Source organism: Myodes glareolus, chromosome 6 (assembly GCF_982192425.1).
Source record: "Myodes glareolus chromosome 6, mMyoGla1.1, whole genome shotgun sequence".
In the NCBI taxonomy this organism is placed as follows: Eukaryota; Metazoa; Chordata; class Mammalia; order Rodentia; family Cricetidae; genus Myodes; species Myodes glareolus.
The window spans coordinates 100,310,401-100,336,690 of record NC_142031.1 but is presented as its reverse complement, the minus strand read 5'-3'; the positions used below and the strand labels follow the sequence as shown (position 1 = coordinate 100,336,690).

Below are 26,290 nucleotides of genomic sequence, written 5' to 3'. Positions count from 1 at the left end.
AGCTAAATTGGGAACTGGAATGTCACACAGATGCCCCGTGTCTCCCTGCCCCCACAGTAATATTAATCTCTCTGGGGAGTGAGGGACAAACAGTACTGCAGAGTGGACAAAGGGTGGTTTAGGGGAGCAAGAGGATTTCACTGGGGGGCTAAAGCGACAAGTGCCTGGAGAGGCTTCTGAGCAAGGAGAGCAGACAGAAGAGTCTGGAAATAGCCAGGGGCGAGAGGAGCTGTTAGAGGAAGAGACAGGAGACATCACTCAAGAGGGAGCAATAGCAGGGATCCTAAGAATCCACAGTCTAGAGTTTGCAAGGAAGGGGTGCACAGAGAGCGAGAAGGCCAGGAACAGGGCCACAGCCAAGGCAGGCACGAGAGCGCCGAGGGATGAACTTCACGGTGGGTTTCAAGCCGCTGCTCGGGGATGCACACAGCATGGACAACCTGGAGAAGCAGCTCATCTGCCCCATCTGCCTGGAGATGTTCTCCAAGCCCGTGGTGATCCTGCCCTGCCAGCACAACCTGTGCCGCAAGTGTGCCAACGATGTCTTCCAGGTGGGCTCCGGGACAGATAGGAGGGCACAGGGTGGGAGCTCCCACAGGTGGGAGGTGGCGAAACTGCCCTGACTGAGCCGCAGCAGAGCTGGGGTCGTAGGATCCCGGAGTAAGCGTGAGTCAGCAGTGTTCTGAGGATGGCAAGCTCAGCCCATGTCCACAGCAGCCAGACAGTGGCATCTGAGGGAGACTGGCAGGGACTGGCAAGGAACAGTGGTCCTGCCTGGGTTATGTGGGAGCTTTACTAGATTTTGCTTACTTTGAGGCTTTGATTTTTTTTTGTTTTTTACAAACTGTACAAGAGATCAATGAAATATTGAGGTACTAAAAAATAATAGGGTCAACAAGATGGTTAGTTGTTGAAAGCACTTACTACCAAACCTGACAACCTGAATTTGCTCCCCAAAACATAACGTGGTGAAAAAGAGGACTCCTGAAAGCTGACCTCTGACCTCCATTTACAGGAGTGCACACACACACCCTTAAAATAATAGCTGGGTATGGTGGTGTACACCTGCAATTCCAGCACTTAGGGCCTGGGGCAGGAGGATTGTCATTATTTTGTTTTGTTTTTGAGACAGTCTTTATGTAGTTCTGGCTGTCCTGGAACTCACTATGTAGAGCAGGCTGACTTCGAACTCACAGAGATCCTCCTGCCTCTGCCTCCCTGGTGCTGGGATTAGAGAGACATCACCACCACCGTGGCTTGACGATCAATTGTTATGATTTTTAGGCTAACCTGGTTTACACAGTGAATTCTGAACCAACCTACAAGACCCTGTCTCAAACAGAAAAGAAAGAAAAAAACCTAAAATTAAAAATAAAGCCATGAGAAGGCGTATGAGCCCAGCAGAGTGATGTGCCTTTGAGACAGAACTCGTCTGTCCTTGACAGGGCTAGTTAGATACAGTGGCCCAGGGAAGCAGGAAGTCTCCCCAATCTCATACCTGTGAGCCTTTCTGACCTGGTAAAGAGGCTCATGGACTAACACTCAGGTGGCTTACAGACAGACAGACAGACAGACAGACAAACAGAAAGCAGAAGCAGAATGGTACTTTCCAGAAATGCCTATGTAGCTGTGGTCATGAGGCCAGGCATAGCTAAGGTATAAGTCACTGGTATCATTCTGTCCACACATTTCAAAAATAAAAACAAAAAGTCGGGCATGGCGATGCATGGCTGCAATCCCAGCCTCGGGAGATGGTAGCAGAATGAGCTCAAGGTTGGCTTGGGCTATGAGACCCTGTCTAACCAACTGAATAAATGCAGATGCCAGAATTCCTGATAAATTCATAGGCTTGCGTTCCTGCCCTGTGTCATTTGTAGAGGTTCAAGCAGGCTATAGACGGGGTCAGAGGTCAGGGAGAGCAAAAGGACAGGACACATGTGTACAGGCACGAGACCTTGAAGTAAAAACTGCAAGAGCTGGCTGGCTTAGTGTCTAGATCCATGACAGGAGCATCAGGAATAAGATTCTGGCCAGGCTCTGTGATCGAAGTGCCTGGGAGGAGCATCACAAACCGGAAGCTAGCCTGGTCTATGGAACAAATATACCAGTATAACCAGGGACTATATACAGCAAGACCCTGTCTCAAAAAGGAAAAAAGGTGTGTGGGGCTGGAGAGATGGCTCAGCAGCTAAGAACACTCATTGCTCTCCCAAACAACTCAGGTTCAGTTCCCAACCTCCACAAGGTAGCTCACAACCAGCTGTAACCCCAATCCCAGTGGATATGATGCCCCCCTCGAAACCCTTCCTGCATGGGCACCATGCATGCAGACAAAATACACAAAAATAAATCTTCAAAAAATTAAAAGAATTATCCCCACTTTTCACAGACTATAAGGAAATGAGTTGAGCAGTTTCCATGCCCCTTTACCCCCTTCTCTCTTTGGTGTTTTGGTTAATCCTGGGCATAGTGTGTGTTAAGCATGCACCCTACTATTGATCTATACACGTTTCAACACAAACTATGTAAAAATATTAATGAGTGTGTGTGCATGTGTGTGTGTGTGTGTGTGCGTGCATGCGTGTGTGCGTGTATGTGTGTACATACAGGTGCCCACAGAAGCCAGGAGAGGGTGTCAGACTCCCTGGAGCTGCAGAGTTTGTGACATGGAAGCTGACACTCAGAAAGAGCAGCTCAAAATGGCTGGGCTGCCTCTCCACCCTCAACACAAGCAGGTCTTACTTCGCTGAGAATAGTCTTTTAGGTTCCTTGGTGTAGCAGGCTTTCTTGAACTGGAAGCCCCCAAATCATGACACAGAATCTCTTATTAATTATGAATGCTCGGCCTAATGCGTATCCCACTAGCTCTTATAACTTTTTTTAACCTGTTTCTCTTCGCTTACATTGTGCCTAGGGGCTTCTTACCTGTCTTTCATTCTGTATAGCCTTCTATTCCTGCTTCTGTGAGTGACTGGCAGCGGCTGCCTGGTTCTGGATGTCTCCCTCTTTTTCGGTCTCTCGAGCTTAGATTCCTGCTCCTACTTAGTCTCTCTGCTTGCCAGCTTCGCCTATCCCTCTACTGCCTCGCTATTGGCCATTTAGCTTTTTACCAGACCAATCGGGTGCTTTAGGCAGGCAAAGTGCAACAATGACACACCATTACACAATTAAACAAATGCAGCATAAACAAAAGCAACACACCTTTACACAGTTAAAGTAATATTCCACAACACCTTGGGATAGGATGTTTGAAGGCAATACTGGGCTGTTAGGCCATCATAGCATGTCTATATGCCCTGTCTTCTGCCCCCTTCACTGAGTCTACTGCCACTGAATCCTTGAGTTATCTTCAGAGTTCCTTTTATTCTGGGTGTCCAAACCTACCATTATTTGGCTATTGAGACCTGAATCGCCCTGTCTGGAGTCCTAGATGGCATGTTGTTCTGACCCTGTCTCAAACCAAAAATTCTTACCAGGTGTGGTGGTGCACTCCTGTAATCCTGGAAGCAACAGGATTGTCATGAGTTTGTGGCCAGCCTGGGCTACATAACTAGTTCTGTGTAAGCGGTTATCCTGGAAGCATCAGGATTGTCATGAGTTTGTGGCCAGCCTGGGCTACATAACTAGTTCTGTGTAAGCGGTTATGTCTTTCCCACCATCTTGATTTCTCCTTTGGTCTGAAAAGCTGATACCTCTTAAGCTGAAATATCCAGAAAAGACATCTTTCCTGTGTGTTTATACAGACACATCTACTGATTTCTGTATGTGTGTGTGTGAGAGAGAGAACCTTCTCCTTCCTTGCCTTCCCCATCCCTACCTCCCCCCCCTGCATGTGCACATGTGTGGAAGAGGTTCCACTAAGTGAACGTCAGACTTGACAGGCAACTTTACCAACTGAGCCATCTCTCTGGCCCCAAGACAGCCCATTGTTAGAACCCAAAATATGTGAAGTCAAAGAAACATCTGGAACGCTAAGGAAAGTATTTGGTAAAAAGCAGCCAAGGGGCTGGATGGTGGTGGTACACACTTTTAATCCCAGCACTCAGGAGGCAGAGGCAGGCAGATCTCTGTGAGTTTGAGGACTGTCTTGAAAAGAAAAAAAATAAAGTAGCCAAGGGGCCAAATATGGTGGCACATGCCTTTGACCCCTGCACTCAGAAGTTGGAGACAGGTGGATCTCTTCTGAGTTTGAGACCGACCTAGTGAATTCCGGGCCTCCCAAGGCTATATATATATATGAGAGAGAGAGAGAGAGAGAGAGAGAGAGAGAGAGAGAGAGAGAGAGAGAGACCCTGTCTGAAAAGCAAGCAAACAAACAAACTGGAGAATATCTATTTTCAAATGATAAGGTATCTAGCACAGAGCCCAGGAATAGCCACTAGACAGACTACAGAGTGAGCGTGTGACCTTCCTTCTTCAAGGCACAGTGCTGAAGCCTGAATACATATGAATACATATCTGGGCCCAGAGAGATCTAGGAAGGTTCTGGGACAAGCCCTGTGCGAAAGCAGATTCGGTGGCACACCTGCTGGTGCAACTCAGGAGGCCGAGGTGAGAGGGTCACTTAAACCATCAGTTTCACATACCGAGATCCTGTCTTTAAAGAAATGGGAAGTGGGGGATGTTCTTAGTGCCTGCCTAGTAAACCCAGATCCCGGAGTTTAATCCCAGCACCAGGTAAACAGGGTGTGGCAGCTCACACCTGTAATCCCACACCTAGGAGGTGGAGGCATGACAAATTTGAGGCCAGCCTGGCCTACGTGAGACCCTGTGTCAAAAACAAATGAACGAGACCCAAGCCTGTGTAGATTATTTGAGCGGTAACGTGGCCAGCAAGGCCCTGAGATGGTTCTGTTGCAGAGCAACCAGCTCTCCTCAGGGAAGAGAGCGGACAGCTCGCTGCTCCAGGCTTTATTTGGTGAGGCCTGGGGGAGGCTGACCCAATTACCCAGCGGCACCCGTGTCTATACATCTCAGCTCCGTCTGAAAGATGAGCATATTTCGTGTTTCACACATTGCCTCCACATTTTGACAACTCTAGGCATAATCAGACTGTCTGTTTTCTAAGTATGGCGACGGGAATAGGACTTTTCGTCCCTCCATCTTCAGATCTCTGAGGAGGAAAGCCTTCAGAACACTACCTAGAAAGTTGGCAGTCGTGAACATGGTAACAGTGTAACACACTTAAATTTTTATGTGTACATTTTTTTTCAAACACCTTGGAAGTTCACAGCGTGAAGTTCATAGCATGGATCTGCCACTAACTTCAGATCTTAAACTCCCTTCACCAAACACAAACAACCATTACCAGCTTCTCTGAGAATCTTTCTAGAAATTTCCATGCCTAGGCACATGCTTGCACATATAGACACACTTACACTACACCAAGCACCTCTGTTCAATTCTCTTTTTTTGTTGTTTTGTTTTAGTTTGGGTTTGGGTTTCTCGAGACAGGCTTTTTCTGTGTAGCCTGGATGTTCTGGAACTCAAACTGTAGACCAGGTTAACCTTTAACCCAGATAGTCACCTGTCTCTGCCTCCCTAGTGCTGGGATTAAAGGCGTGGGCCACCACTGCCCTGCTGGTTTTTTTTTTTTTTTTAATTTGTTCCCTACATAGAAGACAGAGTATGTCTTCTGTTTTATCATTGCTGCTGTTTTAGCTTTTATACGTATTATTTTGGGTGGGGCATATGTGTTGAAGTCAGAAGACAACACTCTACCTTGTATAGTGTCAATTCTCTCCTTCTACCTTTACTTGGGTCCTGGGAACCAAACTAGAGCCACTGGGGTTGTGAAGCAAACGTCCCCCCAGTCCTGCTGGCTCCACTTGAGATAAGGTCTTACTCTGACCAATCCAAGTCCAGGCTGGCCTTGAATTCAAGATCCTCCTACCTCAGCCTCCCAAGGGCCTGAACACAGGTGTGAGTCGCCACACCCAGCTGTCTTCTGTTTCCAATAGCAGCACAGGGTCCATTGTTATGAGCAGATGACAGTCTATCTAATCCACCTGCTAAAATGTTTACCTGCCTTCAGGAGTTGTTGTCCGGTGTTTGTTGGAGGGATTGTGGTGGTTGTGTTAGGCTGGGGATGTATTCAGCTGATAAAATACTCACCCAGCACACACAAAACTCTGGATTTAATCCCTAACCCCGCATTTACAATCTCAACACACAGGGGAATCGAGGTCATTCTCTGCAATTTGGATGAGCACCTGGGCTATGTGAGACTTTTTTTTTCCAAAGGAAATTATAGATCAAGATAAAGGATCTGAGGAAACCATCTGTAATGTAATCCTGCCTCATCCAACTCAATTATCTTCATTTTTGCCTACTTTATCAACATTGCTTGAGACAGAATCTTACTATAGCGTTAGCTAGCCTGGCACTCACTAGGTAGGTGAAGTTGAATTCCTAACACTTCCTGCCTCAGTTTCCCCAGTGTTGTGATTACAGGTATTTACTGTGATGTCCAATTTATGTTCACATATTACTTGATTACCTTCAAGCCCTCGTCTCCCTAGTATTTTACTTAGCTGCTGCTCTAATTCTATTTAAAGCCCTAATCCTCTTTTTCTCTAATAAAAAACAGAAAACTTCAAAATATGACATTAGCCCCCTCTAATCACCCCCCCCGTCCCCACACTTGCACCCACTCAGCCTCCAGAAATTTGGACGAGAGCAAAGCTGTTGACGTGGGAAACTGACATAAACATCTCCCCGTGTGCTTCTGTCTGTATTTGTAAACCCGGTTCTCATCCAAACTACTTTCAAGCAAGCCTTCAGAGTATTTTTGTATCTGCCTCCGCTTTGCTGTGGGCACTTGTTTCTGAGAAGCAACCTGTTGTCATTTAGTAGAAAACCAGAAGGTACTGGAAGGAGGTTGCTGGAAGAGCCGTCTCCTTGGAGGAGGTCCAGGCAGGGAGGGCCTTACAGTGGGAGCTGTCAGAAAAGAGACCTTCTGGACTGCGATGCACAGTGCTTTCCCGCTGGGCACCAAGCCCTGATTTTGATCCCCAGCACTGTAGAAACCAGGCATGGCGGTGTGATGGTTTGCGCCTGCAGTCCCAGCGCTCGAGAGGTAGAGGCAGGAGGATGAGAAATTTCACAAGTCACCCTTAGCTCCATATAGTGAGTTCAAGGCCAGCCTGGGCTATATCAGACTGTGTATGGCTGTGTGTGTGTGTGTGTGAGAGAGAGAGAGAGAGAGAGAGAAAGAGAGAGAGAGAGAGAGAGAGAGAGAGAGAGAGAGATTCCCAGCAGCCTGCTGTATTTTTGGCTTTTTGAGGCAGCGTTCTGCTACGTATTTCTGACTGGACTTGCCTGATATGTAGCTGAGACTGGTCTAGAACTCACTGCAATCCTCCTGCCTGAGCCTTCCAAGTGCTGTGCCTCAACCCCCAGCTGAACACCAGGGCTTCTCCAGCCCACCTTGACCTGGTCTCCTTTTGGAGAACCTGATTTGTTGCAAGACTGAGCTGCAGTGACCTTGCTTGAGTTTGGGATTTTAATTCCCCAGGGAGCAAAACTCTCCACTGCTGAGACATCTCACCCTTCGCTATTTCTCACATCTTTAGATTAAAAGTGTGTGTGTGCGTGTGTGCGCGTGTGCGTGTGTGCGCATGTGCGTGTGCGCGTGTGCATGGTTATGCAGAGGACACAGGTTGACATCAGGTGTCGCCCATCTGCGGCTCCCTGTCCTCTTTCTCCTGCCCCCCTTGCCATCTCTCATCCCTGCCCAGCACTAGTTACATACCCGGCACCACACTCATCTTTTACACGGGTACCCAGGATCTGAACTCATGTCCTCAAGCTTGAGTGGCAAGCTATTTATCTGGCGACTCAGCTCCTTAGTTCCCAGGGCTGTTTAAACTAGTATGAACACCTCTTGTAACTTTAATAATCTGCTTTTAAAAATTCAAAACCAAAATAAGCTGGTTAGTGGTATACACATTTAACCCCAGCACTCAGGAGGGAGAACCCGGCAGAATCTCTGAATTCAAGGCCAGCCTGGTCCACAGAGTAAGTTCTAGAACAGTCGGGGATACACACAGAGAAACCCTGTTTTGAACTCTCCACCAAGAAGTTTTACAATGATTATGAATGATCATCTCTCTTACACACATGAACACATGCGCGTGCGCACACACATACATGGACGCATGTAGCCCAGGATAGCCCCAAACTTGCTATGTAGCTGAGACTGGCTTCGAACTCTTGACTCTCCTTTCTTTGTCTCCCAAATTTTAGATGACAAGCAGGAGTCACCATGCTTCGTCTGGATGACCGCTTTTAAGGCCTTTCTATTCCACCAGAGTCCTCCCTCAACCCATTCCTCTTTGCCTCTTAGTCCCTGTTTCCACAGAGGGGCTTGTTTTTCAGCCCCAGGGCCGTGTATATCCTAATCTCTCTTAGCCAGCATTTTAGATTGTAGTAAAATCTGGATTCTTCCACGGCTGGGCCATTTTCATCAGATGTCTTCTGCCCATTTTTGTGTTCCTGTACGTTCTCCAGTTACAACCTAGGGTCTTGTTCACAAACTTTACAAGGCCATCAGGTCTGCGGTGCTAGCTCATCCAGGGCCCATATTAGCATTCCCTGCATAGCTAGGGAAGAGGACGGGCCCTGTGAGATACGTACACATCTATCAGGGTGACTTCAGTACAGAGCTCCTCTAGACAGACGACAAAGGACCTAGAAGAATCACGCAGCCCTCAAGGGAAAGCTCTGTGCGTGGTTGGTCAAAGTCTTGAACAAGGGCCGAGAATTAAATTCCCTTTACTTGTTCCATTTTTTGACACAGGGTCTCCTGTGTTCCAGGATGGCCTTGAACACAAAATGTGGAGAATGATCTTGAACATCACATCCTCTTGCCTAGTGCGGGTCCAGGCGTGTACCTGCCAACCACACCCAGCTCATCCGATGCTGGAGATCAAACCCAGACCTTGTACATGCTAGGCAAATGCTGCCAACTGAGACACATCCCCGACCACTTGCTCCGTTCTCTGTTGTCTGTGGTGCTGAGGATGGAGCACCGTAAGCATCACTGCCCCACCAGCCCCGTCCGTGTCATTTTCACCTTCTCAGTGGAGAAAGAAGTTATTTCATGCCCCATGGCTCTATGCAGTCTTTTATCTTACCTCATGTTCATTTAGTGCTTTATAATTGATTGGACACCTTCACAAACATGATTCTGTAGAGCGGTACTATGGCTACCATACAGGCAAGCACACGGAATACAGATTACAGTCACACAAAGAGACAGGGCAGGGACATCCACCGAGGTGTTTCCTAGAGTGATGGCGTTTCCTTCACACGTCACATGGTTGGCACATGAAATTGTGCTTTATGGGGCTGACTCTGAGAATGACTTTTTTTTTTTTTTTGAAACAGGGTTTCTCTGTGTATTTCAAGCTGTCCTGGAATTCACTCTGTAAATCAGGCCAGGCCAGCCTCAAACTCAGAGATTCCCGTTTTGTTTTTGTTTTTGTTTTTTCTGTTGTTGTTGTTTTAGTTTTTTGAGACTGGGTTCTCTGTTGCTTTGGGGCCTATCCTGGAATTCACTCTGTAGCCCAGGCTGGCCTTGAACTCACTGAGAAACACCTGTCTTTGCCTTCTGAGTGCTGGGATTAAAGGCCTGCGCCACCATTGCCTGGCTTCCAAGTATGACATTTAAGGGAAGAATAAGACAGTTATGTGACATGACAGAGCATGATACATGACAACGCATGATACATGACTGAGCATGGCAACCAGTTTCCTGAAGTAGCAAGGTAAACAGGAGCAGAGGAACAGATTTGGCTAACTGAATATTAATTAGGTAGAGAGATTTTTAGCCCAGAATAGACATTACCATCTTTTTGAAAACTTCTTAAGGTTTCCACCAATACCCAAGAATCTGTAATTCCTATTTGTGATGACAAAGTTTAGCGGCCTGCAGTCAGGGCAGAAATTAATTTTCTTTCCCTCCTGTGGATCCAACTGTAAAGCCCAGGATCCCTGCCAAACTTGATCTTAGACAAAGGGCCAAGAAGCAACTCAGGGTTTCTTCTTCCTTCCTTCCTTCCTTCCTTCCTTCCTTCCTTCCTTCCTTCCTTTCTTTGAGACAAAGCCTCACCATGTAGCATTGCCCAGCTTGGAGGTTGGCCTCAAACTCACAGAGATCCTCCTGCCTCTGACACCGAAGTGCTGGGATTAAAGTCATGAGCCACCACACTAGCTATGGTTCCATTCTAAAACCAATGTTTTGTCAGGTGAGGTGGTCTACACCTTCGATTCCCAGCCCCGGGGAGGCAGAGACAGGTGGATCTGTGAGTTTGAAGTCAGCCTGGTTTACAAAATGAGTCTCGGGACAACCAAGGCTACACGGAGACCCCATCTCAAAGCCACCAAAAATAAACAAACAAGCCATGAAATCAGCAGAGGGCCTAATATCACAAAGAGGAGTAATCCAAGGGAAACACATGAAAACAACTGATATCTGTGGGGGAGCCACAGCTGCCGTTTGAACTGCTGTGGTTTGCAGTTTGCCTTCGCCGTTGGGGCAGACACTCAGTTCCACTAGAAGTCAGTAAAAGAGAAGATGCTGTCGTGTCTGAGTTCACAGACTCCCTGAACTCTCTTCATGGATCTTGCCGAGTCTGTGACCCTCGGGTGAGTCCTATGCCTGAAGCACAGCATCTTCCCAGTCACCCAACCCCAGAACCTCCCACCTCCCTCCTCTCCCCACGTCCGAGACACTGGTTAGTCCATATCCCACCTCTCAGTCAGGACTGTTTTTAGATCGCTGTCACCAACATCCCGTGGCCTGGCCTTGACTGTGCCGCTTGCCCCCTCTCCGACCCTTGCCTTTGCCCATCCATGTTAACTGGAAGTTCAGATCTACTCCCTGTCCACTCCCAGTCTAGAAACCCAGCCCAGGAAATCAAGTTTAGATCCTCACAGATTCAAAAGCCTTCTAGGGTGACCCCCACCTTTCCAGCTTCTCCCTGCCCCCACCCTCAGCTCCTGCAGTCCCTCCCCCTCCCCCTAAGCCCTTTCCAGACCCTCCTTCTTGGCTGCTTGTCTACCCTGACTTCAAGCCCCCCTCAAGTGGCACCTTCAATATCAGACCCTGTAAACCAACAGCAAACTCAGTTTGGGTCTCGCAAACCTCGCTTTGTTGGTTCTTCTTTACTATGGCACTCTAGCGCCCTCTTTTGTTCTGTTCAATTCGTCTTTCCAAACCCCAGAGTTCTTGGAAGAAATTTGGGACTGATAAAAAAAGTTGGGTGTGGTGGTACCCAACAGCAAAACCCAGCACGTGGAAGGTGGAGGCCGGAGGATCACGAATTCAAAGTCATTTTCAGCTACACAATGGAGTTGGAGGCCAGCCTGGGTTACTGTCTATTTATATAGCTAGTTACTGTGGTACTTTTAATCTCAGAGGAAAAAAAAGATAAAGATGGATGGTGGTTGGACCCGCCTTTATCCCAGCACTCAGCAGGCAGAGGCAGGTGGATTCAGTAAATTTAAGGCCAACCTGGTCTATAACGTGAGTTCCAGGGCAGCCACGGTTGTTACACAGAGAAACCATGTCTTGGAAAAAAAGAAAAAAGAAAAGAGGTAAAAAGGGAGGAGGGAAGAAGAGGTGGGAGGTGCCACAACCCAGAATGCATTGCTGTTGCCTGGAAAATACTGCTGGGGTTACAAGCATGCACCACCATGCCCCGCACTTTCGTGAGTTCTGGGTTTTGAACTCAGATCCCCATGCTTGTGAGGCAAGCATTTTACCAACTGGGCTATCTCAGAGCAAGCATGCATGTATGTATGCGCGTGCACACACACGCACGCACGCATGTACGTACGCACGCACGAATGCGCGCACACCTGCATGCACCCTTTTGTAGAGTAGGTCTCTTATAGCCCAGGCTGATCTTGATCCTCGGCCTCACAAGTCAAGTGTGCAGCAACGTGGCCAGGTTTGTCCACTGTCTTTATAAAAAGCTCTTGAAAATTAGATTAGACTCAACAACATCCGGGAAGCCTAGAGAGCCTGTGCTTGACCACAGCAGGCCCTCAACACCGGGTAGAATGCTAACAGTGAGTCTCACGTGTGAGGAAGGGCAAAGAGGGAGAGTAGCAAGTTTTGTTGGAGGCCTATAACGTAGCTGCTCTGTGCTCTCAGGAAACACTTCCCAGAAGATTTCACGTCAGTGAGGCTGGTCTCTTCTTAACCACTGCTCATTTTTTAGCTCCAGCCGACCAGCATCGAGTATCCCAGCATAACAAGTTTTGCTGTAGTAGTCCTGGTATCTTGTTAACCACAGTTGATTCTGCAGCCCCAGCTAATTAGAACCACGGGATCTTAATTAGAAAAAACAAGTGCCCCTGAGAGTCTTTAAACTTCACAAGCCAGGCCTCCATCCTGCCCTACTCTCAACATCTTATCTCCCAAGCTTCTAAGGAACATCCCACTGTGCTCTGAACACTCAGTGGTTCTTCTAGCTCAAAATTCCAAAGTCCTCCCCAAAATCATGGCCAGGTTAGTCACAGCAACGCACCACTGCACTGGTACCAACTTGTCTTAGCCAGGGTCTCTACGGCTGTGACAAAACACCATGACCAAAGAGCAAGCAGGGGAGGAAAGGGTTTACTTGGCTCAGACTTCCTCATTGCTGTTTATCACTGAAGAAAGTCAGGACAGGAACTCAGACAAGGCAGAATCCTGGAGGCAGAAGCTGTTGCAGAGGCTATGAAGGGGAAGCTTACTGGCTTGCTCCTCATGACTTGCTCAGTCTGCTTTCTTACAGAACCCAGGACCACGAGGCCAGGGATGACACCACTCACAATGAACTGGGCCCTCCTCTATTGATCACAAAATGAGAAAATGCCTTACAGCTGGATCTCGAGGAGGCATTTTCTCAGCTGGTGCTCCTTCCTCTGATGACTCCAGCTTGTGTCAAGTCGACACACAAAACCACCCAGTACAACTGATCCCTTGACACCCGGACACACAAACACATCACTATTAAGCCACAACCATTCCTTTCTTATTCATTCTCAAGATGTTAAATAACTTTAAAAGTACCACAGTCTTTACAAATTCAAACACATTACAATTTCACTTCCTTTAAAATGATCAATCTCTTTTAAAATCTAGTCTTTTAAAATTCAAGTGTCTCATCTGTGAGCTTCAGTAAAATATTTTCTTACTTCAAGAGAGAAAAATCAGAATCCCAGCACTTGAGAGGCAGAGGCAGACGGATCTTTGTGAGTTTGAAGCCAGGCTGGTCTACAGAATGAGTTCCAGGACAGACAAAGCTACATAGTGAGACAGTTTCAAAAAAAATTTTTTTAAATAAATAAAATATCTTTGTAGAAACATCAGGAAAGGGGGTTACAGTTAAATTTTGAAATCTCCGTCACATGTGCCGGGTGTTATCGGATGACATCTTTAATTTGGGGAGATAGTGGAAGCCCATGGTATGCCTGTACATTATAAAAGGAATTTGCCCAGTAGCCACAGGGATGGATATTAGGCCGAATGCAGCGGTGAGCAGTGGGCAACTGTGCAGAGCAGAGGACGGCTGTGCAGAGCGGAGGACGGCTGTGCAGAGCGGAGGACGGCTGTGCAGAGCGGAGGACGGCTGTGCAGAGCGGAGGACGGCTGTGCAGAGCGGAGGACGGATGTGCAGAGCAGAGGACAGCTGTGCATAGAACTACAACCAGCCCAAGATGACTGGGCTGCAGACTTGCAACACTGCAACGTCCCAGCTCCCTGCAGCCATGGAAGTTCACAGCCAGTTAATCCGCCTCGTAGAATCTTTATAATAGGTGTGGCTCTTGCCACCCCCCAATTTCAGTTCATTCCTGTGATCACCCCTTTTAAAGTTTCCCTAAACTTAACAGTGTCCAGAAAATCCTAAGAGGCAGTCTAAGAAGGACAGATGACAAACCCAACCTCGGGTGGCCTCAAACCCTCCTTTCCCAACTTTGTGATTCTTCAGGAAATCCCAAGAAAAACTGTCTTTACAGCAATGCTATTTACTCCACACAAACCAAGCTGTTGGTCTCAGTAGGGCCATGATTCCTGCCTGGTCACCAGAGGAAAGAATGAGACTCAGACTTGCATGTTCTGAGTGTAACGGATATTGCCTTACCCTCTGAGGGTCCCACCCGTCCCATCTTCCAGTTGGTACACAAGGAGCCCCCTGGAAACCCATTGGCGATATGCCAAGTCAAGGGTCTACTGTTTCCTTTGTTCTATGAGCTCATGATTCTCCAGCTCAGTGGCGCTTAACCTCCCTAAAGCTGCGACCCTTTAATACAGTTCCTCATGTTGTGGTGACCCCAATCATATCATCATTGTTGCTACTTCATAACTAATTTCACTACTGTTATGAATCAAAATGTAAATGTCTATGTTTTCCAAAGGTCTTAGGTGGCCCCTGTGAAAGGGCCATTCAACTCCCAAAGGGGTCGCGACCGAGAGGTTGAGAACCACTGCTCTAGCTGACCAGGTTAGGATTTTTACTGTAAATGGAAGGAAACGTGAAACAACTGGTTTTAAGGGCTAGGGTATGTAACTCAGTGATAGAATACTTAATATTTGAAAAGCCTTGGGCTAGACCACTAGGAGCAAGCACTCCCATGCCTCAAGTGAGCAATAACTTAGGGAGGAAGACACTTGATTTTCTCCACAGAGCAAGCTGGAAGGGCCATCTAGGATTGTCCCTGAGACTCTTGTTCCTTGATCTCCTTGCCATTCTCAGTGGGTGTCTACTACATCCTGACTCCGCACGCTCCTTCAGCACAAGTCTACACTCCAAATAGGAGAAAAGGAAGAATGGAAAAGAGAGGGCGTGGCTCCTTCCTAACACGGCACAAAACCTTTCTATCTGTGGCTCCAGAGCACAGTCACCTGGCCACACCCCACCAGGAGGGCTCGACACGGTCTTTATACTACGGGTCTTGCCAACTCAGACCATCTGTTTCTGAAGAAAGGAATGCAGGCGCATCCCTCCCAGTTGTTCACCTCTGCTTCTCAACAAAAATGCTTTATATAAACCGGACAGTGGTGGCGCACACCTTTAATCCCAGCACTTGGGAGGCAGAGACAGGTGGATCTCTGTGAGTTCGAGGCCAGCCTGGTCTACAAGAGCTAGTTCCAGGACAGGCTCCAAAGCTACAGAGAAACCCTGATCGAAAAACAAAATAAAAGTTAAAAAGTGCTTTATATATATTTCCTACATTTATTTACTTATGTGGGTGAGTGAACGACACGGAGTGGGTGTGGGTGTCAGAGGCAACTGTGGAGTAGGGGTCTCTCCTACAATGTGGATCTCAGGGGTCAAACTGAGAGCACCAGGCTTGCTGGAAAGTACCTTTATCCATTGAATCATCTTGCCAGTTCCAATAAATGATTCTCTTCACCTCTCTGTAGGCCAGCCTTCAGTGTTAATAGCTTCTGTCTCCCAGTTTCCAGGATGACCACAGATGAGTTCTTAACCCAATCCCATGAGCCTTTACAGTAGTCCACTTGGCTTCTGTATCTCAAGCCAAACTCAGGGAGAGAATTGGTTGCATCGGGTCAGGTGATCACCATCAGTCAGCTCTATGGTAGCAGGATACCTCTTTAGGGTCACCTGGAGCAGATCTCTAAGAAACGCTGTAAGGGCCTCTGCTAGGCCTTCATTGCGACGTCCCTGTAACTGCCCTAGCCTTCCCAAAACATCAGATGCAAAATGAGCAATCTCATGCAGCCCGTAACTTTACCGAGGCTGAATACTGCATAGATTTCAGAAGAAAGCATTGTCAAGGGCTGTGCAAGGGTCTATGTGTCCTGATTCACAACTTCCCAGAATTATCCAGCTAATCGTAGTTTCTTTTTCTTTCTTTCTTTTTTGTTTGTTTGTTTGTTTTGTTTTGTTTTTGAGACAGGTTGTCTAAACATGGTTATCCTCACCATGTAGATCCATCTGGGATCTAAGGCATGCATCGCTGTGTCCAGTCTTCCTTTTCTTTTCTTTTCTTTTTTATTTTATTTTTTTAAAAGGAGATACTCCTTTTTTAAATTTTTTATATGATTTATTTATCTTTTTATTTTATGTGCATTGGTGTGAAGGTGTCAGATCCCATGGAACTGGATTTTCAGACAGTTTTGAGCTGCCATGTGGGTGCTGGAAATTGAACCTGGGTCTTCTGGAAGAGCAGTCAGTGCTCTTAACCACTGAGCCATTTCTTCAGCCCCTTCTTTTCTTTTTTAGACAGGACCTCATGCACCCTGGGCTGGCCTTGGATGATCTCAAAGGATGGCTCGAACTTTCACTGGATCAGATCCTCCTGCCTCTACCTCCCAACTGTACCACTATGCCCTGTTTATATAGTGCTGTAGATCAAACCTAGACGCGCACTCTCCAGCTGAGCCACATCCCAGACCCTGGTCGCAATTTCTTTATCCCACTCTTCAGCACCTGGTATGTGTGCCTCTGCCCAGGACTAGAGAGAAGCTCCCTTAGGGCCCAGTATATTATCCCAGCATCAGAGAGGCGGGGGGCAGGTACATAGACATCCAAGACCAATTTTGTCCTTGCAGAGTATTTGAGACCAGTCTGGACTACACAAGACCATGGAGGAGGGGGGAGATGGTAATGGGGGAGGTACACCTATAATCCCAGCACTTGGGAGATTGAGGTAGTAAGGTTGGGAATTCAAGGTCATCCTCCACTACACATTGAGTTTGAGACAAGCTTACAATATCTTGTGAAACATGCACACACACACAAACACACACACACACACGCACAAACATTAACAACAACAACCTCCCCACACACATAAAACACCTCACATGTGGCCCATAGGGGTCCAAGCTGGAGGACACTGGCAATGCCGTCAGTCCCTTGCCTGTTCTGCCAAAACTCCATGCTGGACCCCACTGAGGACCAATACTGCTCAGGCCTTGGCCAAAGTGAGCTTCTGCATGCAGGGCACTCAAGGAGCTGGGCTGAGGGATGAAGCAGAGACAGACAGGAAGTCATCTGTCAGACTGCTCCTTGGGGACGTCAGATGCAGAGAAGAGCTAATGCCTCCTCCTTACCACTCCTGTGCCCACCACTTCCCTCATGCCTCACTACGCCTCTGTCGTCTTGTCTCCTGTCCTCGCAGGCCTCTAACCCTCTGTGGCAATCCCGCGGCTCCACAACTGTATCTTCGGGCGGTCGCTTCCGCTGCCCATCTTGCAGGCATGAGGTTGTCCTGGACCGGCATGGGGTCTACGGCCTGCAGCGGAACCTCCTGGTGGAGAACATTATTGACATCTACAAGCAGGAATCCTCCCGGTGAGATGTCTGGCTGCCGGCCTCTCTGGAGGGAAGAGCCTGCACCTTCAGGGATCAGAGGGGCTGTTTAGTCAGGGTTACCAGGGCTGTGGTGAAACACCATGACCAGAAACCACGTGGGAAGGAAATGGTTTATTTGGCTTATGCTTCTACATCATAGTCAATCCCTGAAGGAAGTCAGTTCAGAAACTCAAACAGGACGGGAACCCGGAGACGTGAGCAGATGCAGAGGTTGTGAAGGGGTGCTGCTTACTGGCTTGCTTCTCATGGCTTGCTCATTCTGCTTTCTTATAGAAACCCAGACCCAGCAGCCCAGGGATGGCCTCACCCACCCACAATTGGCTGGGCCCTCCCCATCAATCACTAATTTAGAGAATGCCCTACAGGCTTGCCTGCAGCCCCATTTTATGAAAACATTTTCTAAATTGGGGTTTCTTCCTCACAGATGACTTTAGCTGGCATCAAGTTGACTTAAGACTATCCAGTGTGAAGGGGGTAAGGGGGTGGGGGGTAGGGGGTGGGAGGAACAGTTGAGGGGAGACACGGACACACACAATGGGGAAAGAAGAGGAGGGGATTGGCTTCCTACCCAGGGAGGTCTGATTTTGTCTTTTATTATTATTATTATTTTTGGTTTTGCGAGACAGGGTTTTCCTGTGTAACAGTCCTAGGTGTCCTGGAACTAGCTCTTATAGACCAGGCTGGCCTCAAACTCACAGGGATTCACCAACCTTTGCCTCCCCAGTGCTGGGATTAAAGGCATGTGCCACCACCACTGCCCGGCTTTGTCTTTGGAGTCAGTGTTCAATCTTACTGCCTCTGGTCTGTGACCAAAGCCCACCCCAATGTTCTTGGCCTCACCAGCACTCACGACTTCCTGCCCCATGGGACCTCTTTGCCCCCTGCAATAGACTCTTCTTGGGCCCAGTCTTCCTTGGAGGCTCTTTTCTTCCCCAGGGTGAGAACACGGTATACGTTTCTCACCAGTCACAGCCTGGCCCCCTGACAATCGCTCCTCCCTTGTCGTGGTCCTCAGGCCGCTGCACTCCAAGGCTGAGCAGCACCTCATGTGTGAGGAGCACGAGGATGAGAAGATCAACATCTACTGCCTGAGCTGCGAGGTGCCCACCTGCTCTCTCTGCAAGGTCTTCGGGGCCCACAAGGACTGTGAGGTGGCCCCTCTGCCCACCATTTACAAACGCCAGAAGGTATCTAGCCAGGGAGGGACTCTGGAAGGGGGTTTAGGATAGGGCAGTTCTCACTCTGCTTAGGTGAGGTTTAGCAGATCAGGGCCAAAGCCACAGGTCTATTCGAGTCCACACGCAACCTTAAGGAGTCACCTGACCTCTCTGGTCCTGACGTCCTTCACTTGTCTGACAAGGTGAACACTAGGTTGCTGTCACCACAGCAGTAGCTAATGCAGGGCAGCAGCCATGGCACAGAGGGCTGCATGCCCTCAGGGGTCTTTAGCCACGCCTTTAGCTTCTCCACATGCTGTCATTTTACATAGGAAAAGAAATGGGGGGTGGGGAGGACAGGGTCAGAGAGACATTGCAAATAGAATAAATATCATTTCTCAGACGACCAATGCTGGCTGGAGTCAGGTAGTTATATCACGAAACCTGCCGAAGGTGTGTGGGGAGGGATGCCTTTTAAGACTCCTAACACCTCAGCTGGGACTCAGTGTGGGAGTCCCAGGCTATCAAAGCAGTCAACTGTATTGCCTGGTTTTTGACAGAAACAAATGCAGACTCTAAGCTGGACAAAGATCCCTTCAGTGTAGACCCTTAGGCTGAGCTTAGATTCCTCCCAACCAGTCATTCACAGCTGAAGACACCCAGAGGCATGGACTGTGAGCACAGTGAGCAGGAACAATTACAGTTCAGACCCCTGGGTGCCGAGAGCTGCTGGGAGCAGTGTCTTGGTCATAGGCCACAGAATATTTAGCAGATGGTCACTGATAGTTCAGGTGTCCACCCACCAGATGAGTCATTCTCTGATGGGGAAAACCATATCAAGTAAGGCTTACGGGGCCACGGACTCTGGAAACTGGCTGCTTCTGTCTGTAATTTTTCTCCTGTGCCTACATTCCCTCCCTAACAACAGCTGTGGGTATTTTTCCCACTGCCTGTGTTTGTCTCATGTGTATATTCCGTCTGCTGGGCACACTTATAGCTGTGGGTGGTCAGGAAGATGATATCTGCTTAAGTGTGTGTACAACTTTGATGACTAGAAATAATACTTCATAGCTCAGACTGATACAGGAAAACTGCATTGTTCTTAGTCACAAAGACAGCTTTTTACACGCCATTAGCTGATTTTAGATCTCAAAACAAATTTAAAATAGACTAATTACTCGTGCAAAATGTGCACATAGACACGTTACCAGGTGTCTGCTGACCTAAAGTCAGTCTGATAACATTAAGACACAAGTCCCCACAGTAACTGACTTTCTGCATGGACTCCTAAACCTCACTCTTATGATACAAGGCTCAAGGTTCAGCCAACTGTTTATTGCTTAGGTCCCGAATTTCAATGTTACTCTCTATGATGTGTCTCAGGCTACATGCAGACAGACCATGCCTCCTGCCTGCACAGTTGAGTGTTGCCATGGTTACTCATTTCCAGCTGGTCAGTGTGACATTCTAAGCCTGAGAGAAACCATATGATTCCTTGTGTATCCGAATGGTTTTGTCTCAGCTGTTTACTCAAGAAATGCTATGTGACCCTGAGAGTATAATGTTGGAGCCCATGTGGCTCCAACACAAATATCTATTTTCCCTAACTGGACTGGTACGGAGGTGCAAAGAATAACCGGGCACAACTTACACCATTATTACAGAAAAAGGCATCTCAGGCTTCTTCCTCCTGCAGATCTCCCCGCGTTTATTCTCCAGACAGCTTTTATACCAACACATAAATTGAGCGGGAAAATACACCAGCATTCTGTCACGTAGGCAACCAGGTGACTGGCCTTTTGTCACGTCCACATCTACCTGTCTGCTGAGTATGCTAGCTGTCACATAGGCTTGAATTAGCATCTCTATAAGGCATCCTCTAAATTACAAAGAAAGGGAGCAGCCAACATCCTGACATTTGTCAGGCAGAGACAGGCTGTCTGCAGGGCTACGTGATCATTTCGGATCGGCCCAATGGCTTCAGAGCCTGGCTGCGACACCATAAAGAAATATGGGCCTACAGTAGAATTTACATATTATCCAGAGTTTGTTCTAAGAGGAAGTGTGTGAGTGACTGTATGAGTGAGTGTGTGAGTGGAAGTGTGTGTGAGTATATGAGTGTGTGTGTGTATGTGTATGTGAATGAGTATGTGAGTGAGTGTAAGAGTGAGTGTGAGTGGAGGTGTGTATGAGAGTGAGTGTGTATGAGTGTTGAGTGAGAGTGTGTGAGTGAATGTGTGTGAGTGAGAGTGAGTGTGTAAATGGAGGTGTGTGAGTTTGTGAGTGGAGGTGTGTGTGAGTGTGTGAATGGTTTGTGTGAGCGAGTGACTGAGTGTTGTGAGAGTGAGTGTGTGAGAGTGGAGGTGTGTGTGCATTGAGAATAGTGTGAATGAGAGATATAAAAGAGGAATGTATCAGTGTGTGAAGAAATGTCACAGAGTAAAGAGAAGTGTATATAGAAGAGGGATGTGTGAAAAATGAGATGTAGCTGTATGTAAAGAGATGTAACTGTAGAGAGAATGTCAAGAAAGCAATTATTCAAGATGAATTAAAAGAGAAAGTTACCCTCAGGAAAGTGTATGCTTCTTCCTTTTTTCTTAAATTATCACCAGACTGTGTAAGTCTTTCCTTAAGACCCTCAGATGGATAGGAATTTTCTCTAAGTCCCACTACTCTGAAGGCATTCTTTCTGCAGCCCTGGGTGTGGTCCTGGAAGCTGGCCTCTCGGGCTGTAATACTTGGGGAATTCAGATGCTGGAATTATTGAAGAACAGAAATTCACTGTGCACACAAAGTTTTTAGAAGATGGAATAATGCCAGGCATGGTTGAGCACAGCACTCAGGATACAGCACTTAGGATACAGAGGCAGGAGGATCTCTAGTATAGGCCAGCCTAAGCTACGTAAGGAGTCCCAAGCCAAGCCTGGAATATATAAGGAGACCCTGTTGTTAAAGAAAAATAAAGATGAAATAAGATAACAACAAAAAGTAGGATTGGAGATGTACAAAATCTTGCCTAGCACAAAATCTTGACTAGATTTCCAGAACTGAAAACATAGATGTAAAATGACCATACAACAGCCTGTTGTGGTGGTGTACACTGTAATCCCAGCAACTAGGGAGGCTGGGGCTAGAGGATCATAAATTCAAAGCCAGTTCAGACAATATAGAAAGGTCCAATCCAAGAAAACCAAACCAAAAACAGACAGGAAAATAAATTTGGCAAGGAACGGAGTAGAGTCTTTAGAAATCAACAACTCTTGAAACACCGGTGAATGGATCAGGTGATGGAGTTCTCAGAAGAAAGAATCACTGCACACAGAAGAGTGCAAACAACCCACCAACCCAGAATGCTCCGGGAGGTTGAGGATGAGTAGGTCTAACGTGAGTCCTACCTGACTCGCAGAATGGCAGGCATAGAAGGGAGGCAGTGTTACTGAATGGGTAGCCCTAAGTATTTTAATGGCTACTGATAAAGCACTCAGGACAGTCTGGTACATAGTGGGTGATTAGAGAATGTCACTTGTCTTCACATCTGGGGGTGGGGGACTTCTAGAACCCACAGAAGGTGCTCCCAAACTTCTAGATCGTTGTAGATGTCCCTGAATGGGTGAGGTGGGGACAATCCCGTGGGATAAGAGGGAAGCCGCTGCTGGAGGGAGCCTCCATCTCTAAGAGCTGGCCCACATGTGTGACAGAGCGAGCTGAGCGATGGCATCGCGATGCTGGTGGCAGGCAATGACCGCGTGCAAGCAGTGATCACGCAGATGGAGGAGGTGTGCCAGACCATTGAGGTGAGCCTGGGCCGGGGGGACAATAGTCAATAGTCAGTAGTCAATAGTCAATAGTCAGTAGTCAGTAGTCAGTAGTCAATAGTCAATAGTCAATAGTCAGTAGTCAGTAGTCAATAGTCAATAGTCAGTAGTCAGTAGTCAATAGTCAATAGTCAATAGTCAGTAGTCAGTAGTCAATAGTCAATAGTCAATAGTCAGTAGTCAGTAGTCAATAGTCAATAGTCAATAGTCAGTAGTCAGTAGTCAATAGTCAATAGTCAGTAGTCAGTAGTCAATAGTCAGTAGTCAATAGTCAATAGTCAATAGTCAGTAGTCAATAGTCAGTAGTCAGTAGTCAATAGTCAGTAGTCAATAGTCAATAGTCAGTAGTCAATAGTCAGTAGTCAGTAGTCAATAGTCAGTAGTCAATAGTCAATAGTCAATAGTCAGTAGTCAATAGTCAGTAGTCAGTAGTCAATAGTCAGTAGTCAATAGTCAATAGTCAATAGTCAGTAGTCAGTAGTCAATAGTCAATAGTCAATAGTCAGTAGTCAATAGTCAGTAGTCAGTAGTCAATAGTCAGTAGTCAGTAGTCAATAGTCAATAGTCAATAGTCAGTAGTCAGTAGTCAATAGTCAGTAGTCAGTAGTCAGTAGTCAATAGTCAGTAGTCAATAGTCAGTAGTCAGTAGTCAATAGTCAATAGTCAATAGTCAGTAGTCAATAGTCAGTAGTCAGTAGTCAATAGTCAGTAGTCAGTAGTCAATAGTCAATAGTCAATAGTCAGTAGTCAGTAGTCAATAGTCAATAGTCAGTAGTCAGTAGTCAATAGTCAATAGTCAATAGTCAGTAGTCAGTAGTCAATAGTCAATAGTCAATAGTCAGTAGTCAATAGTCAGTAGTCAGTAGTCAATAGTCAGTAGTCAGTAGTCAATAGTCAGTAGTCAATAGTCAGTAGTCAGTAGTCAATAGTCAATAGTCAATAGTCAGTAGTCAGTAGTCAATAGTCAATAGTCAGTAGTCAATAGTCAGTAGTCAGTAGTCAATAGTCAGTAGTCAGTAGTCAATAGTCAATAGTCAGTAGTCAGTAGTCAATAGTCAATAGTCAATAGTCAGTAGTCAATAGTCAGTAGTCAGTAGTCAATAGTCAGTAGTCAGTAGTCAGTAGTCAATAGTCAATAGTCAATAGTCAGTAGTCAGTAGTCAATAGTCAATAGTCAATAGTCAGTAGTCAGTAGTCAATAGTCAATAGTCAATAGTCAGTAGTCAGTAGTCAATAGTCAATAGTCAATAGTCAGTAGTCAGTAGTCAATAGTCAATAGTCAATAGTCAGTAGTCAGTAGTCAATAGTCAATAGTCAGTAGTCAATAGTCAATAGTCAATAGTCAGTAGTCAATAGTCAGTAGTCAGTAGTCAATAGTCAGTAGTCCGAGGGGTAGAGGTAGAATAAACACAAGTCTCAGGTCAGCCTGGATGACGTATGGAGATCCTAGCTATAAACAAACAAACAAACAAACAAACAAATAAGCAACCAGGACGCGGTAGTCCAAGACAATAATGCCAGCACTCTGAGGCTGAGGCAGGAGGATTTCTCATCAAAGGCTCACTTGACACATATCAAAAATAAATGAATGGGTCTGGAGAGATGACCCAGGGGTTAATAGAAAGAACTGCCATTGCAGAGGACCAGAGTTCAGTTTCCAGCACTCACACTGCAGAACTCAAAACTGCCTGTAACTCAGCTACAGGGGAATTCAATTCCTCTGGCCTCCATGGGCACCCACACACCACGCACATATACCTAATTGAAAATAATACAACTAAAATTGTGGAATAAGTAAATAAGCAAAATAAATATTAAAAGATAAAAGAGGCTGGGAAGTGAGAGTAATCAGACTATATATATATATATATATATATATATATATATATATATATATATATATATGAAATTGTCAATGAATACACCTAATTAAAATTTTGTGGTGAAAAATAATTATATGCCCTTATTATGTCATATTAACTAAATATATTTGAATATTGAGACAGTATTTCCAGTCAATTAATTTTAGAAATTTAGATTCATTGTTTTCTTTCTAATTATGCATATCTGTGTGTGTCCATGTATGGGCATGTGCACATGACTGCTAGTGCCCGCAGAGGCCGGAAGAGCTTATTGGATCTCTTGGGGTTACAGAACCTTCTGGCATGGCTATAGGAACAGAATTCAGGACCTCTGCAAGAGCAGAACACACTAACAGCTGGAGTCATCTCTCCAGCTCTCTAACCAATGTTTATATTTAAAAATAAAGCTTAATTTCATAGCAGAGCAAAAAATTAAAAATACAAAATTCAAATAGTTTTTTTTAAAAAAAAAAACAACCTGCTGATAGTAACATGGTAGCTACCTCATTTTATTTCCTTTATAAAGTAAGTGACAATTAATGCAAAGCCAAGCCAGGGTCAGTGACATACATGGCTCCCAGAAAAAGCTTTGAAATTTGTTGTCATCATTGTTAATTGAAAAGATCTGAGCTGGATATTGTGCCCCTAACTCGATACCCTGCCAGCCGCGACCTCCTTCAGGCTTGCTCTGATCTTTCAGGACAACAGCCGCAGGCAGAAGCAACTGTTAAACCAGAGGTTCGAGACCCTGTGCGCGGTGCTGGAGGAACGCAAGGGCGAGCTGCTGCAAGCGCTGGCCCGGGAGCAGGAGGAGAAGCTGCAGCGCGTGCGAGGCCTCATCCGTCAGTACGGAGACCACTTGGAGGTTTCCTCTAAGCTGGTGGAGACCGCCATCCAGTCCATGGAGGAGCCGCAGATGGCTCTCTACCTCCAGGTGGGCGGAAACGGAGGGAGGCAGGCACCCAGGGTGGCGGGAATCAGGGTCTGGGTAGCCGGGTCAAGTCTTACCTGCGGTAATTTCTTGTCACCACGACCTGGGAAAAGTTACCCTTCTACGCGCGCACACACTCTCTCTCTCTCTCCTTAACGAATTGGGATGTACGCCCCCACCTACCCCGCAGGACTGGTGAGAATCAGAAATGGGGCTTTGCCGGGGCTGGCCCAGCGCTCACCTTCGCCCTCCTTTTCTCCCCTGCAGCAGGCCAAGGAGCTGATCAACAAGTGAGTGGTCTGCGCGGTGGGCAAGGAAGGGACCCTGTGGCTTCCTTCCGTTTGATCTGGGGAGGGGCTTGAGGGAGCGGAGGAGTCCTTCTGCTGAGCCCTGTGGCCATCACAGGGTCGGGGCAATGTCCAAGGTGGAGCTGGCGGGACGGCCGGAGCCAGGCTATGAGAGCATGGAGCAATTCTCTGTGAGCGTGGAGCACGTGGCCGAAATGCTGCGGACCATCGACTTCCAGCCGGGTGAGGGAGCCGAGGGAGTGACTGTTTAGAGCCGCCGTAAGGGTATGAAGTGGGCGCTCCAGTCAGTGGAGCAGGGGCTCCACATCACCAGCCCTGCCTTTCACCTAGGCGCCGCAGGGGATGAAGAGGATGACGAGGTGGCTTTAGACGGGGACGAGAGCAACGCAGGGCTGGAGGAGGAGCGGCTGGATGGGCCAGAAGGTGAGAGAGTAGGACGAGGGCTTTGGGGTGAGGAGTGGTTAGTCAGTCTTGGGCGATTGCCTTCCTAGCGGCACCAGGACGCTGGTAGCCCCCACTCCGGTAAGTGTCACTCAACAGGAGCCACAAAGCGCGCCCTCTAGCGCGCGCAGAAAAGCGCACTCTCTTCCCACGGTTGGTTCCGCACGGCTTTTGGAGACTATGGTGGATCCGCTAGTAGGAGAAACCCAGCTACCTGGGGAAAGCTGGTTGTCAGGGGTTGGGAATTTGTTCTTCTAGATCACCCGCCCACCAAACTGTCTTTTCCGGATACAGGCCTGCACTGACCAGACCCTGATCCAGAGCGCGCATTCGTAGCGGGAGGCAAGGGATGCTGAGGATCTACTCAGAGACTACCGCGCCTCCCAGCTCGGCGACCCGCCCCGGGAAGGGTCTCAATAAAGGACTCTTGAGTCCCA

General features: G+C 47.2%; 1 protein-coding gene across 1 annotated transcript; it reads left to right on the top strand.

Moving 5' to 3' along the window:
* Positions 1-26,290, top strand: Trim54 (tripartite motif containing 54). The gene is made up of 9 exons (XM_048436553.3): positions 1-551; positions 17,146-17,318; positions 18,355-18,526; positions 22,195-22,290; positions 24,874-25,107; positions 25,372-25,394; positions 25,510-25,634; positions 25,743-25,835; positions 26,148-26,290. Exons 1-9 carry the CDS (start codon positions 384-386, stop codon positions 26,156-26,158), a joined length of 1,095 nt encoding a protein of 364 aa, XP_048292510.1. The 5' UTR covers positions 1-383; the 3' UTR covers positions 26,159-26,290.